The 13,601-nt window shown below is 41.0% G+C and overlaps 1 protein-coding gene across 1 annotated transcript in view; it reads left to right on the forward strand.

Moving 5' to 3' along the window:
* Nucleotides 1–104: 104 nt before the first annotated feature.
* c1qtnf12 (C1q and TNF related 12) overlaps nucleotides 105–13,601 on the forward strand; it is a 35,982-nt gene continuing 22,485 nt past the window's right edge. The window contains exons 1-3 of the mRNA XM_017707983.2: nucleotides 105–1,436; nucleotides 11,588–11,692; nucleotides 12,933–13,044. Of these exons, the coding sequence (XP_017563472.1) occupies nucleotides 1,263–1,436; nucleotides 11,588–11,692; nucleotides 12,933–13,044 (391 nt within the window). The 5' untranslated portion in view covers nucleotides 105–1,262. The remainder of the gene's footprint in view (nucleotides 1,437–11,587; nucleotides 11,693–12,932; nucleotides 13,045–13,601) is intronic.

Genomic DNA, 13,601 nt, shown 5'->3' on the forward strand with positions numbered 1-13,601 from the left:
AACAGGGCTGAGCAACCCAGTGGGGCTGCCAATTTTACTGATGAGGAAAGGGGAGGCCAGGGGAATCAGAAAAGAGAGGGAGGAGAAAGGGAGAGAGAGAGGGAGAACTGGGAGAGACAGCGAGAGAGAGAGAGAGAAAGGAGGGGAGAGTGTGTGTGTGATAAACTCTGCTGTGAGCCCTCCTGTAAGCTTTAGTCAGGGAGTTTGGGAGCAGAAGCGTAGGAGTACGAGAGAGTGGAAAAAGCAAGTGTGTTGAAACAAGCAGGCGTACAGCAGGCAGGACCCACCACGCAGTCCAGACAGAGGCTGCACTCAGAAGCGAGTGAGCTTGCGGTTTTGTCACCCTGCTGGAGTTGGCTGTTGACTTAGGGGCTGCTGAGTTGAGTGCGCAAGTGGCAGCGACTAAGAGGGTCGGAGAAATCATCACAATCACCATCGTCAAGTGCCTCTCCTCTTTGAAGTTGTTCAAATTGTTGGAGGTGGCTGCAAAGGACCAATTTTTCTCTGTGGGGCACCAGAGCTAAAAGAAGGCCAAAGGCCAAGACAACTGGACTGGCTCCAACTTCCAACTCCCTAAGGACTTTTTTTTTTGCACCTCGGCCTTGGGAAGGAATCAGACAAGAAGACGGATGGGCAAAAGGCTACGTGCTGCTTGCTACAGAACCACCAGCTCATCTGCATCCCTAACTGCAGCCCTGGAGAGAGTCTGCTATATGGCTTGAGCCCAACACAGGCACAAAGCCAGAGAAAGAGCAAGGGAATCTGAGTACCAAAGAGTGAGGGAATCTGAGTACCCACTGAGTTCTGACCCCCTCCTTCGCCGGCCTCATCCCCGGCCCCTCCTCTGCAGGCGCCCTGTGGTACCCCCCTTCGCCCCATGGGGCAGGAAGCGTGAAAAATCTCACTAATGGGTTTATTTGCTGTCAGACCAGCAGCGATCTGTCACTCCCTGGGACTCCTCCACTTGACATTTTTCACAGTCGAGTAAGCCGCACAGCTAGCCTGGACCCTAGGACCTTGCTGAACCCTACTACCTAAATCTGAACATCATTGCCACCAGCCTGCTTGAATCAAACTGCCTGTCTCTCACACTATTTTGGTTCACTACGGCAAAACACCACAGTTAAGCGCCAGAGACTCCAGCTGTTACCTTGGGTTTGTCTTAAGCAGTGTGGTCCACTGTGCCCCTGAGAAAGAGGCTGATCCCTAGGATACAAGAGCTTTGTCTGTTCCTGTTGGAGGTTGGTTTGGGGGACCTGAAGATGCGCCTCTGGCTGCTGACCGTGCTGGCGGCGGTGCTATGGAGCCAGGAAACGTTCCAAGCAGGGGCCGAGGCAAAGAAAGTGCGGAAGAAGCAGAAAGAGCTGACCCCACAGCACACTGAGGCTTTCAACACCACACTCTCCAACAGCGAGGAGCTGGATGAGGGCACAAAGGTAACAGCTTCTGTCTCATTCTTCTGACTCTTCAGCAGCCTGTCTTACCTTCCTCAGTGGGTGTATGCTGCCGGAGTGCCTTATGACCACAGTTCCCAATCCTGTCCTGAGCATTACAGTGTTTTCAGGGCTTCTTGGTGTTAACTGATTAACTGGATCAGGTAAGTTATAGCAGGAAAAACATTCAAATATACAAGGCAGCTATAGTCCAGGAAAAGGGTTTGGAACCTACAGTATGTAGGGTAATGAGTCTTTCTCTCACAGAACTTGACATAGGAAAATAACTGTCAGATACATGTATAATGCATAGTATATTCGTTGTCTTTTGCATGTTAAGGAATTGCACAAATTGAGTAAAATGTGGGATGTTGTAGGTTTTTAACAGTTTGCATTGGTTCTCAAGATCATGCAGGAATGCCTTAAAAGAAACATTGTTTTTTTTAACATGTCTTAAATAAAGACTATCTGGGGAATCATCAGAAGACCGGGTATCTCACCGGTTGTATTTGACCATCAAAGTTATCACAGTTTGTATATGTGCCTTAAACCACAGTAACAAGTTTTGGTGATCTTATTCGGAGGCTTTGTCTCAGATAGAGCAAAGTTGATGGTAGAAGTTTAATTGGGCAATTCTTAGTCCTCAGCCTTGTTAGAGCAGGTGTGCCCTGCCTGGACAAGAAGGAGAGAGAGAGAGAGAGATAGAGAGGGAGAACAGACTAATGCGTGAAGATCGGAATAGATGAATGGCTCAGATATGTGAGGAATGTGCACATGGAAGCCTGATCAATGCATCAATTAGTAATCACAGTGGGGGTCCCCTTTCCAGTCTCCTTTTGTAAGTGAAGGAAGGCTTGTTTACTGGTTAAACAATTGGGGCATCAACAAGTTGCAGTTAGGGCTAGTGTTAGTTGACAGCTGTAGACACAGGAATTCAGACTGACACTGATATGTTTTGCGGTTACTTAGAATAATCCATTAGCTCCCCCCACCACAAAAGTGAATATGTAAGATGCTTTCCCTGAATCAGCATTAACTTGTTTGGACGGAGTGCTTAAGTAACATTATTCAACATGAACCGCCCACTTCCAGCGGCTGAATTCTAATGCAAGTATGCATACATACCCTCAGGCTCCACCATGACAAATGTTTTGCTATTTCAAAACTGTGTTTGTTTATTGCTCCACAATTGTTTAGATATAGGGATTTCCATTGGAACGTTCGCCGTTCTGTCGGCCCACCCATTGTGTTGGCATTCTCAAATAACTCTCTCAGCATCTCCGCCACCACACCAACAACACACTTCATGATTCGTCTGCTTCAGTAGGCTTCTTCACAAAACCATTGTCTCTTTTAGACTAGCTGTCAGAGACAAGGAGCATTTTTTGCATAGTGTGCCCCTTTGGTAGATCGAGGCATATGGGTTGGGCACCTGGAATCCTTTCTCTTGGCGACCTTGTTTATTTGACATGGTTGGCTGTGTAAAATTGGATTCTTCAGTGGACGACCTTAGGGCAGCTCCTCTGTCCACTGGAGGCTGCACCCAACTGGGATTTCTGCATTTTTTTCTTTCGACTTTTACTGTCTCTATCTCAACTTGACTGTTCTCAACTCCTTTATCTTGTTCCTCTTGCTTCTACTTATTAGTAGCACTAGTAGCATTATTGTCATTATATTTCTTTCTTTCATTTTTTATTTCTTTCTTCCTTCTACTTTCCGTATTCTTCCTCTTGTTGTGGTCCAGCACAGGCAGGCTGCCATGATGTAATTCCTGGGAAAGTTTAGGTGGGGAGATATTTAAAGTCCCTTGGCAGAGCTCTTTCCCAGCCCATTGATTCTGTCATTCTCGGGCCAGCCTGACTCCGCTGTGTCTGGGACATCCGATAGGGGCGGTGCGCCCACCCCAACCCTTGCCCCCCCCTCAGAAAAAGGGGCAGCAGGCCGTGTAAGCCCCTCACAAAGCCCCACAGAAAGGGTCTTGAAAGAGGACACCTTGAGGAGGATTAGCCACCCCCTCCTCTTGCTTACATTCTTTTCATCTGGTCCCATGCGATCAGAGTGTAATGACATAATCACACTAAGACCCTGTGTTATGCCAGATTGTGTCACTGCCAAAGAGCGTCACCTGGGCTGTGGACTTGAGGTTAAGCTGACATTCAGGGCTATGGACTGAGGATCATTTTCAGGGCTTTGAAACACACTAAATAGCATTAAAGTAGTAGATGCAGGATCCTTACACTGCTTGTGATCTCAGTTTAGGTGAAAGAGGTAATAATAAGTTGATTTTTTTCATCTGTTTCGTATATCAGGGTCAATATGTGTAGTGCACTAAACTCAAATTAGTCTTTGCACATCAGCTATGGCATGAACTGCTTGGTTGTGATTTCAATTCAATTTGACACTTAGCGATTGTTTTCAGATTAATAACATAAAAATCCCTTAATCTAGTCTTGAGACTTATCATGTGCTGATCATGTTCTTCTACATCCATCTTACTTTATGGAAGTAGGAACGCTATAACTCTTTTATACTTTGCAAGATTTGCATGATTAAATCAAGAAACTGAAATGATTACAGTAGAAACATACGTACATGCAAGGCTTATACTCTGAGTACTTGGCATTGATTTCTTAATGAAATTGTTGCAGGGCACCTTTAGAATGAAATCTTTTTCACTAAAACTACTAAAAGAGTGCAAGGTTGTTTACATTAGGCTTACTTACAAATATTACCCGTACAGCAAAAGTCATTTGACCTCTAAAACTCAACGATAGGTCAAGTGGGCCTACGTCTTTCAGGTAGGCCTTGTTTTGCAAAACCACCACTGTGAAAAACCAGAGTAAGATCATCATAGGAGGTATCCAATTCATCACAGTCATCATGCTACAATCAACTGTCCATTTGACCTACCACAGATAAAGATGGGGGGAAACAAGCGCCTGCACAAAAACGACACTTCAACACTGTAATTTGGGCACAAAAAGCAGGTGTGATGCTCCAATCAGCCTCTTGTCAGGCCCTGTGTAAAGGAGGAGGGCAGGGTAATTCTGCAGAATCTCATAATAGGCCTTGTGGCTTATCCTCCTCACATGTCTTCACTAGCAAGGAATGCGCTCTCCACATACATGAAAAAAATGTATCTATACAATGTTTACACTGCTGAGATTTTCAAAACAACACAGGGGCCCCTGTTGCATTAGCTTAGACTTCGATTGTGGAAAGTTCTGAGCGATTCGGCAGTACTTGTTGGCGCCTTTTGTGAAAGCGCGTGCTAGATCACAGCACAAATGAGATACAGCCGTCTCTGTTGTCACTGCTTTAATGACCTGCGGGCCTAATGGGCGGCTTTCCAACTTTCCCCTCGAGTAATAACACAGCAGTTAACTGCCTGCTTCACTGTGTACGTAAGAACGTGATGAAAGGAACTTTATGGTAACTGCCAAACAAATATTCAGCATACACACAAGGAAGGGGGAAAAAAAGACCTGTAGGCCTATCTATCGTCCATTTGGAGTGTATTAGCTAGTTATCAGACCTCAGGAATTACAAAATAATGAGTACCTCCATAATGAAAACTACGCTGGGTCTGTTACCTGTTAAATGATGGCTTTTGAAAGGGGCCCTCCTGCTTGATATGGCGCCAAATGATCATTTTTCTTTTGTGTCTCTGCACCAGCATCCAAAGTCTCATAATGGTTCGCTAACAGAAAGCTTAATTGCAGGTACTGCAAGGAGGTGTGGCGTGAATGCGTGCACATAATCACATCAGTCATTGAAAAAGAAAATAAAAAACACTAGCCAAGAACATACCGCCAGAGGCTGGTAGAAAAGCCTACAACCAAAGGGTATTTTTTCTTCAACAAAACAAAAGTATCCTTATTGTTTCTTCAATTCAAAGTAGAAGTAGTCTTGATATCTACTAAAACAACTTGAATAGGAGTGAAAATAAGTGTTTTAGGAGGTGTTCATCTCTTTTTGGAATCTCTTTGGTCTCAAATGAAATGCTAAGGCTCAAAAAGTGAGGAGTGCACTCAACAACAAAGCAGTCCACGTGCTGAACTAAATGTGAAGGGCTGAAATGGACCTACACACATGGAACTGTATAAATGTAATAAGTTACTACTAAATATGACACAATGCCACATTTTCTTCTCTAATACCAATGCTATATTATAAACCTTGAGTATTGGCCAAGACAAAATCCTATTTTTTTTCTTTAAAACTACTAAGCTTTAAAACAAGCCATTTTAATTGACATACTTCACTTAAAATCAGCATCTAAAAGTAGGCTATCATGGCCAAACCATTCAAATATTCTGCTACCCCACAGGAAGGAATTCTCAGACAACATCACATCACACATGTGAGTTTATGCTATTTCTGGCTAAATTTGTTACAGGATTGGTTTACATTGATTCTTTTTTCCCTGCAATGTCAAATCCTGCATTTTCTACTGAAATTGGTACCAATCCAGTTACTACTCACCAGTGTTAGGGTAATATATATAAAAATAATCCATTACAAATGGCTAATTTTTTCTCTCAAACTGAAATAGGACCACCTATTACTACCTGGAAGTAATCTCACTACTAAATGTAAAGTTTAGAGATCTTTCTGAATGAAATGAGCCTGGTTTGTCTAGGTGAGGTTGGAGCTGTCTTTTGTTTGGCACCAGGATCTTCCCCATCAGTTTCATATTAGCAGGATAAGATGCGTTGACAGTTTGTCAAATTTATGGCCCTTTGCTTTTAGCACACATGCTCACATTGTATGTACAAGGACAATCACAGATAATCTATATAGAGGAAATGTGTGTTTTAAATGTACTGCGTGTGATTAATATAGAGAATCTAATATAGAGTAAAACAAGTAATGCAAGTAATGTAATTTCTATAGTAACTGTAATGTGTTACATTACTGTACTGTACATTACACGTTACTGTACTGTGTTACCCTACACTGAGACCCACCATTCTGTAGAATCACAGCATCTCACCTCAAAGAGGTGCTGAATTGAAGCAGAGGCTTAATTTGAGAGGGACAGGGTGGATGCATCCATGAATGAATAAGTGTGGAGGTGCAAATAACACCCAGAAACAAACAGCAGCTCAGAGAGAGCATTCCATCAGCTTGGTACACCATATATTGTACCCACCTGTGCAATCCGAGCGCCAACTACACTTGTGGCTTTGGCATCGTTCTTTGATTTGTGTAAGACTATTCAGTTCCGAAAGATAGGCAATGCTCTTTTGGGGGAGTGCCCGTGTTCCCTGCTCCACACATTAGGGCTGAAGCAAGTAAACAGAAAACATGGCTGTCACTTAGCTGTAATGGCAGATCGTTTGGAATATGACAACTTGTAAAGACTCTGCAGTATTTATGTGATATTTCGTCTAGTTTGTGCAGGCTGTGCGTGCGTGGGCCTAATTATAGGCTTCAGAGTTTGGCTTACATGCTTGTCAGTAAATGCAACGCTGTGGAAAATATTAAGCCTAATGCACAGTCATGGCAAAAATAGCTTGAGTTATATCATGTTATAATAACCAAGCTCATGGTAATGACATAGAAATCAAGCCTAAACAATCATTAAGACTCTCCATGGTGAAGTGCCGCATGCCTGTTGATAGTGGCCACAAGGCAGAGTTTTATGGCTCTGTTTATGTTTGCTGTGGCACGCTGCCTCTGGTAACTGTTTCTCCGACTTTTGTTGCAGAAAATAAGCTAATTTTCGAATTTCCTCTAAACGTTAAACAAATATGAGGCAGCAGTACTTTCTGAAGGAAGTTCACTGTTGAAAAGTCATGCAAAAAAAAAAAAGATGTTTGGATTTACCATAAATGTATTCTAGTAATCGTAGATAACAATTATAGCACTTTGCAATTTATTAACACTGTAACTTGTTAAAGGAAAAAAATGAGAGGGTTGCACAAACATACTGATACAGTGTTGCCAGCTTGCTTGCTCACTAAGACCAAGCCAAGATGTTTTTCAGAGTAATACAAAAACTCCACAGGGTTTTTCTTGTAAAACCCCAAACCAAAAGCAGCACAAGCAATGATAAGCAGTTTTTCTGTGGCTAGGCAAATTTTGCAGTCTAATTACTTTGTAATTACAGATGTGTAGCTATAAGTCTACTGCATACTTTCACTAATTAGGCCTTGCTTATCTTATAACAAGCCCTGAATATTTGAACCTCGTTGTTTTTCGTGGTTTGAGCAGAACTATTGTGTTTCCAACATCCACATACAACTTGACACCCCATCCGTGCTTTATTCATGGACTAATAATTTTGGGAGGCCTGTGCCTTTCCTTTCATCTTCCATAGATTAGTTCAGTTCAGTAGGAGGCATACATTAGTGGGTGAAATACTTTTCTTCCCACCAGCACAAACAGACACCATGTCTAGGTGGTTTACTTGGCTTTTTTTTGTGACCCATAATGGAGTATTTGGCAGCCTGGCCTCAGAAGGCACCGTTATTTTAACAACCGCAAACCGAAATCATCAGAGAAAACCTGGCTCCATAAAAGCATGGAGGTGGAGGTATGCTGAAATACAAGCTCTTTGTCAGGGCTATTTCTTAAAATAGTCACCTAGTTCAAAGGTTTTTTCATACTAGGTGTCACCATGTCTGTTTACAAATGGCATTCATGGATGATGCTTCACAGAAGAGACAATAAAGACCTGAATGGTTTGGATGGAAGGCTGTGGTCTGGCATTATCATTATCCTGGTTTGACGCTCATCTGCTCGTACATCAGGGGCATGGCACCATTCATTTAATTATGTGCTCACAGTCCATAGTTTGTTTCTTGACATGGCAGTGATGAACTTATTCTTTCCTTCAGGGTGTTGCCCAGCTGATTCACATTTTGCAGCATTGAAAAGAGCACAAGGAGGTCCAGCATTACTGTGAATGGGGTAGTGTGGTGCCTCTGCAAAGTTCTACGAAACTCGTGTGCTTGTTTTGCTCCGAGTTAATCCCTGCTTTGACAGAATTATGGTGTCTCCACATGCACCATTTGATTCTCTTCAGCCACAGTGCTTATGGAGGATTCCCATATATTTCAAAGTGGCTTGAAGTGAAGGTGTTGACAAACTCACTGGCCATTGGTAGAAACTACTAAGCTCATCGAAACTGCTTGGGAACCCTGAAGAGCTACCTGTTCCCATAAGTATAAAGCAGTGCTCTAATTACTGATTAGCTGTATTATTTTGCTTGAAAATGTTACTCTTTAAAGTCTTTACTGTTTTTCTCTTTACTTAGAGTAGTTACAGCACTCATAGCTCATTGAACCAATCACAGTCTATAACCTTTGTCATTGAAACAACGACTGTCGTAGTCAGCTAAGTTAGCCAATTAAGTTTGAGTGATTTTAGCTTCCAGGCTAATAGATCATTCTGGATGAGTGATCTATTTACATGTTTAGGCTCAAATCTAAGGTAGCAGTATGTAGTGTGTGTAGCTTTAAGCTCTATACCGTCCTTATTATCACTCTTAGCTGTTTAGCAGTGGTTGTGGTTACTGGCTAACATGGCTAATATCTTTAACCATTCGAAGTTGCAGTTGTTGCTTGTGGTAATAATAGTATTTTATATTATCACTTGTAGCTCATTGGAACAACTGGAAATTGATATTGAAAGTGTGGATTCAGGTATTCAAGATTCAAATATTCAGTTTGTATTTGGGCCTCTTTTGCTTTGTCAATGCTGATACTACCAGCTTTCAGTGAGCATCTGACAGTAAGAAATCAATTAGCATGCAGTGGGTGGGAAAGATCTGAAGGATCACCCGCCGCAGTAACAGTACCTTCACAATTGAGCAAACCTGGATTTCTAAGGCACAATAACGCACAAAGTGCAAAGGGGCTTTGTGCGCCAGTCGAGTATTGTTTATTTTGTCTGCTGTCATGAGAAAAAGAAGGGAAAGGGAACCAACCAAAAATATGAGCCCCTTTTCAGTCTGGAATATAGGGAAAGAAAAACAAGGGGTCACTTTGTTGCCGCACAAAAACAGAGTCTTTCTGTGAAGAAAAGCGGCATGTTAGTTTAACAGATAAGTGATCCGTGTCCCGCTGCCAAACCTAAACAAATTCCATTTCAGACAGCTCACCTCCACGGCTCTTCTGTATCTCCGCTTCTATCTCAACCGCAGTTGCTTGACGTTTAGGGAAGGGCGCGAGGAGATTCGCGTCATTTTTGTGGTTATTGGAATTCACGCGGCCCTACATTTCACCTTAATAAAATGTCAACAGTTCAGCACCAAAGGAGGTGTTAATGTCTTCATTCCAAAAACCTCAGCTAGCGACAGTGCATATTATTTGTTTTGAGTCACCCAATACTGGTTGCTATACGGCATCTTCTGACTATGTACAGTGACTACAGGGAATCAAAAGTGGCATCGCTGCAAAGAACCCATTTTAGCACCTTTATTTTTAATGAGTAATGACACCCCCCTAGTTTCAGAGCAGGTGTAGCAAACTGTGGTTGGAACTAAGTTTTGGTAGCTCTCCAGGACCACAGTTGGAGACCACTGGCTTAAATTTACTGTAACGCAAACATAACAATATTAAAATAATGCAGATGAAATGCACATATGTATTTAGAAAATGCCTTATTTTTTTTTTGTCTCAAAATACAGAGAGGAAAGAAAATTACCAGAAAGAAAACAAAGGGAAGCATGGAATGGAATGCCGTTATCTGAACATTCGGCTATCTGAAGTCACCTTGTGTTTAAATTAAGAACTGTTGAAGTGAATTTCATCATTGTTCATTGTTGTGCTAACATAACCCCATAGAATGGCTAGCAGAATTTCACAGCAATGGTCATTTCTGGCATAAACAGGCAAAAAAAGAGCAAGAAACTTGCCTTATTTTTCTTTCCTCACTATTCAAATAAGCTAAAATAATACTAGGTAGGAAAGTGACAACTACCTGGTTAATTAAACTAATTCTCATATTTCAAACTCATGTTTGTTCAGCATAGCTCAAGGCAGTCCTTTTTTAATTGGCTGGTGGTAACATTGGTTGACTGATTTTCTAACTGTGTGGTAGATTGTATATGCATACGGCAGCATTCAGAGCTTAACCAGAGGTGGCATTGCAGAGGAGGAACTAACCTGTTATTTTGAGGTTCTCTTATTTTCACAGCTTTAAAAGAAGTGTTAAAATTTCGACAAGATTGATGCCATTTATTACTAAGAATGAATGAATTTATTACTTATTATGAATAATAATAAAAAAATCAGCTTTAGGGTGTAATAATCCTTTAAGAGCGCACCATAGTGTATTTAGACAGCAATCAAAAAAGCTGCTATTGCAAAAATAGCCACATTTGGAGAATTATCCAGAAAAATGAGAGTTATTCTTTGATTGATGATCATTGAAGTCGGTCCAGGTTGGGATTTGGAGTGCTCAAGCTGTTGCCAAAGAGCATGAATTATGTCAGAATTCTCGAGATTGCATATTCGATAACCTCTGTGTGAAAGAACAGTCTCCCACTGAAAAATGAGCTTCAGGTCTTCGATGTTTACTGAAAAGATGAGGCCAGAATAACAGACTCCATTTCCAATGTGACTTATAACATCTAACATTACTAGACTGCAGCTTTTATGCACTTGCAGATAGCGGCCTACAAGCCAGTAGATCTTGGAAAACGTCATGTTGTTGTTTGTGGAAATTCTCATATTGTGGGAGATGGCCTCTTTATTTTCATAGGTCCAAGTGGGCAAGACTTGGCGGAGCACCTGGGAGAACTGCTAATTAAATGAAGGGTCAGGTCTTCAAGACAATTGGCGTGAATGTGTTTGGCAGATGGAGAGGGAGAGAGGGAATGAGAAATAGAGAACAAGCAATGCAACCTGCCTTGATATCTGGCACCATTTAATAGTATCTTTAGGCAAGATTTTCCAATGAAGGTTTGCAATCAGAAATTATGACTCACTGGATTTTGTTACGTAGTTACAATACTTTGCCCCCATTGCCAATTGGAGCATGGCTCCAGGCTGACACGGCTGGTAGATCACATAATTGGTGCTGTTCTTAAGGTCTTATTGAGGATGAAAATGACAATAACAATGTGTGAAAACAGACAGTGAGAAAACAATGATATATAAATCTATAAAAAAGAAACAAATGATGTGTTTTTTTTTTTACAGGTTACTGAAGGTCATAGAGTAGATCCACATGGATCTTGGATGGACTTTGTCAAAAGACCTGTGGGCAACTTCCCAGGAAAGTGCCGGAAACGAAAGCGACCATTGGTACGTCACCAATATCACACACCACAAATCTGATTTTTAGATAGGTGAGGCCTCCATACACTCAATGTATGGCTTTTGGTACATTGCATTTTAATGCCTCATACATCTTGTCATGTCGTGGCATGCCTTATGACTAAACACAGGACTCATTTTGTAGAGTTCATTGCTCCAACATTTGATTCCGAGCCTGGCTTTACATGGTGAAACATACTCGCAGCTCTTGTTGCCTGAAACCTACAATAATGTGCAAAGGTCAGAGAGATTTCATTTATTGTACTTCCAGTCAAAGCAGCTATTATGTGCAGATTTGAAAAAATCCATTCTGTCCATCCTTCAACTGTGAGAAGACCTTTCTATACTATGGGTCTGAAATGATGGGCTGCGGTGAAGAAGCTGTTACTGAAAAAAGGAAAGGAAATCAAACAAAGAAGCTGCTGGTGTTCTCAGAACAACTGACTGACCACCCCAGAATCAAGATCTCAGCATCACTGAATGTGTTTAGAATTACTTTTATCATGAAGAGGAGAAAATACAACCAACTTCTAAGCAGGTGGAAAAACATTCAACATTCCTGTGGATTTCTTCGAAAGACTAAAAGCAAGTCTCCAGAAAAGAATAGAAGCTTTAATAAAGGCAAAGTGTGGACATACTTAATACTGAATAAACACTAAAGTTTTGATATTATATTTAGTTGTTGATGCTTTCTGTATGTTTTGACTTTGAAAACATTGGTACCTAATGGCAGTTTTGATGGGAAATGAAGGTTAGTCACTGATTTTTGGCCAGAACTGTACAAGAAACTAAATTTCACATGTATGATACAGTATATCACTGTTGTCAAAATGGAGGAAAACCTCAATCTCCATTTGTGACCTTTTGAGTTTTTGACATAATGTGAAAATACCTGTTACACTTTACACTGTATGAAATTATGTCAATTTCATGACTTAAAATTTAATCAAAATTTAATTTCCATTGACTTACATTAAAAGAGAAGTAGTTTTTTTTCCTTTTCCTGTAAAATTACTATTATGGAGACATGAGGTTTTCTTCCGACAGCAGCAATATGAAAAATACTGAATGTGTTGCATGCAACTTATATTAGTGTTGATATGCCACTGTCAAGTTGCATGGAAATCACATTTCATGTAGCTCGCAAGCTGCCACTAGTTGTGTGAAAGTTTCAGCATGTAAAGCTGGCCAGAGATTAGTGCTTGAATTAAACTGTGTTCTGTTTCAGCCAGGACCTCCAGGACCTCCTGGTCCCCCAGGGCCTCAGGGTCCTCCAGGATCCCCCGGAGCAGAGGTCACTCAAGAGGTTTTGTTGCAGGAGTTTAAAGAGATGATCAAAGGTGAGCTCCAACAAACACATACCCTAGGTCTTCCCTATAAAATCTATAAGCACAACATCACTGACATAAAACCTCATATGACTTTAAAGAACAAAAAAAATTTAGAAGACCTACATGAAGTTCCCTGTAGTATGTAAACGCTTAAAATTTCCAAACCTACCATTCAGTCTGCATATAACTCTGCAGTACATATAATTGATATATGGAGAACAAGCTGGAAAAACACCAGTTTTAAATTCAGCTTTTATGATTTACATCGATTAATATATCCATCTATGAAACAATAAAGCTGTTTAGCCCCACCCATTTACTCAAATGTTATAAGGAGTTTTTCAGCCTAGACACAGCTTATTTAATTGTAAAGGATAAAGTGATCTTGTGAAATGGTCATCTAAGGATGAAATATGACTGCTTTTGGTACATAACCCAAAATAAATATAAAAAAGTGGCCTTTATATTAAACAAATAAAATACAAGAGAAATGTAATATATGGGCCCTATAAGCATCTATTAACATAACTGTCAATCTAACTGCTGACTAGGCTCATGCAATGTAA

This window comes from Pygocentrus nattereri, chromosome 9 (assembly GCF_015220715.1).
Source record: "Pygocentrus nattereri isolate fPygNat1 chromosome 9, fPygNat1.pri, whole genome shotgun sequence".
NCBI lineage: Eukaryota > Metazoa > Chordata > Actinopteri > Characiformes > Serrasalmidae > Pygocentrus > Pygocentrus nattereri.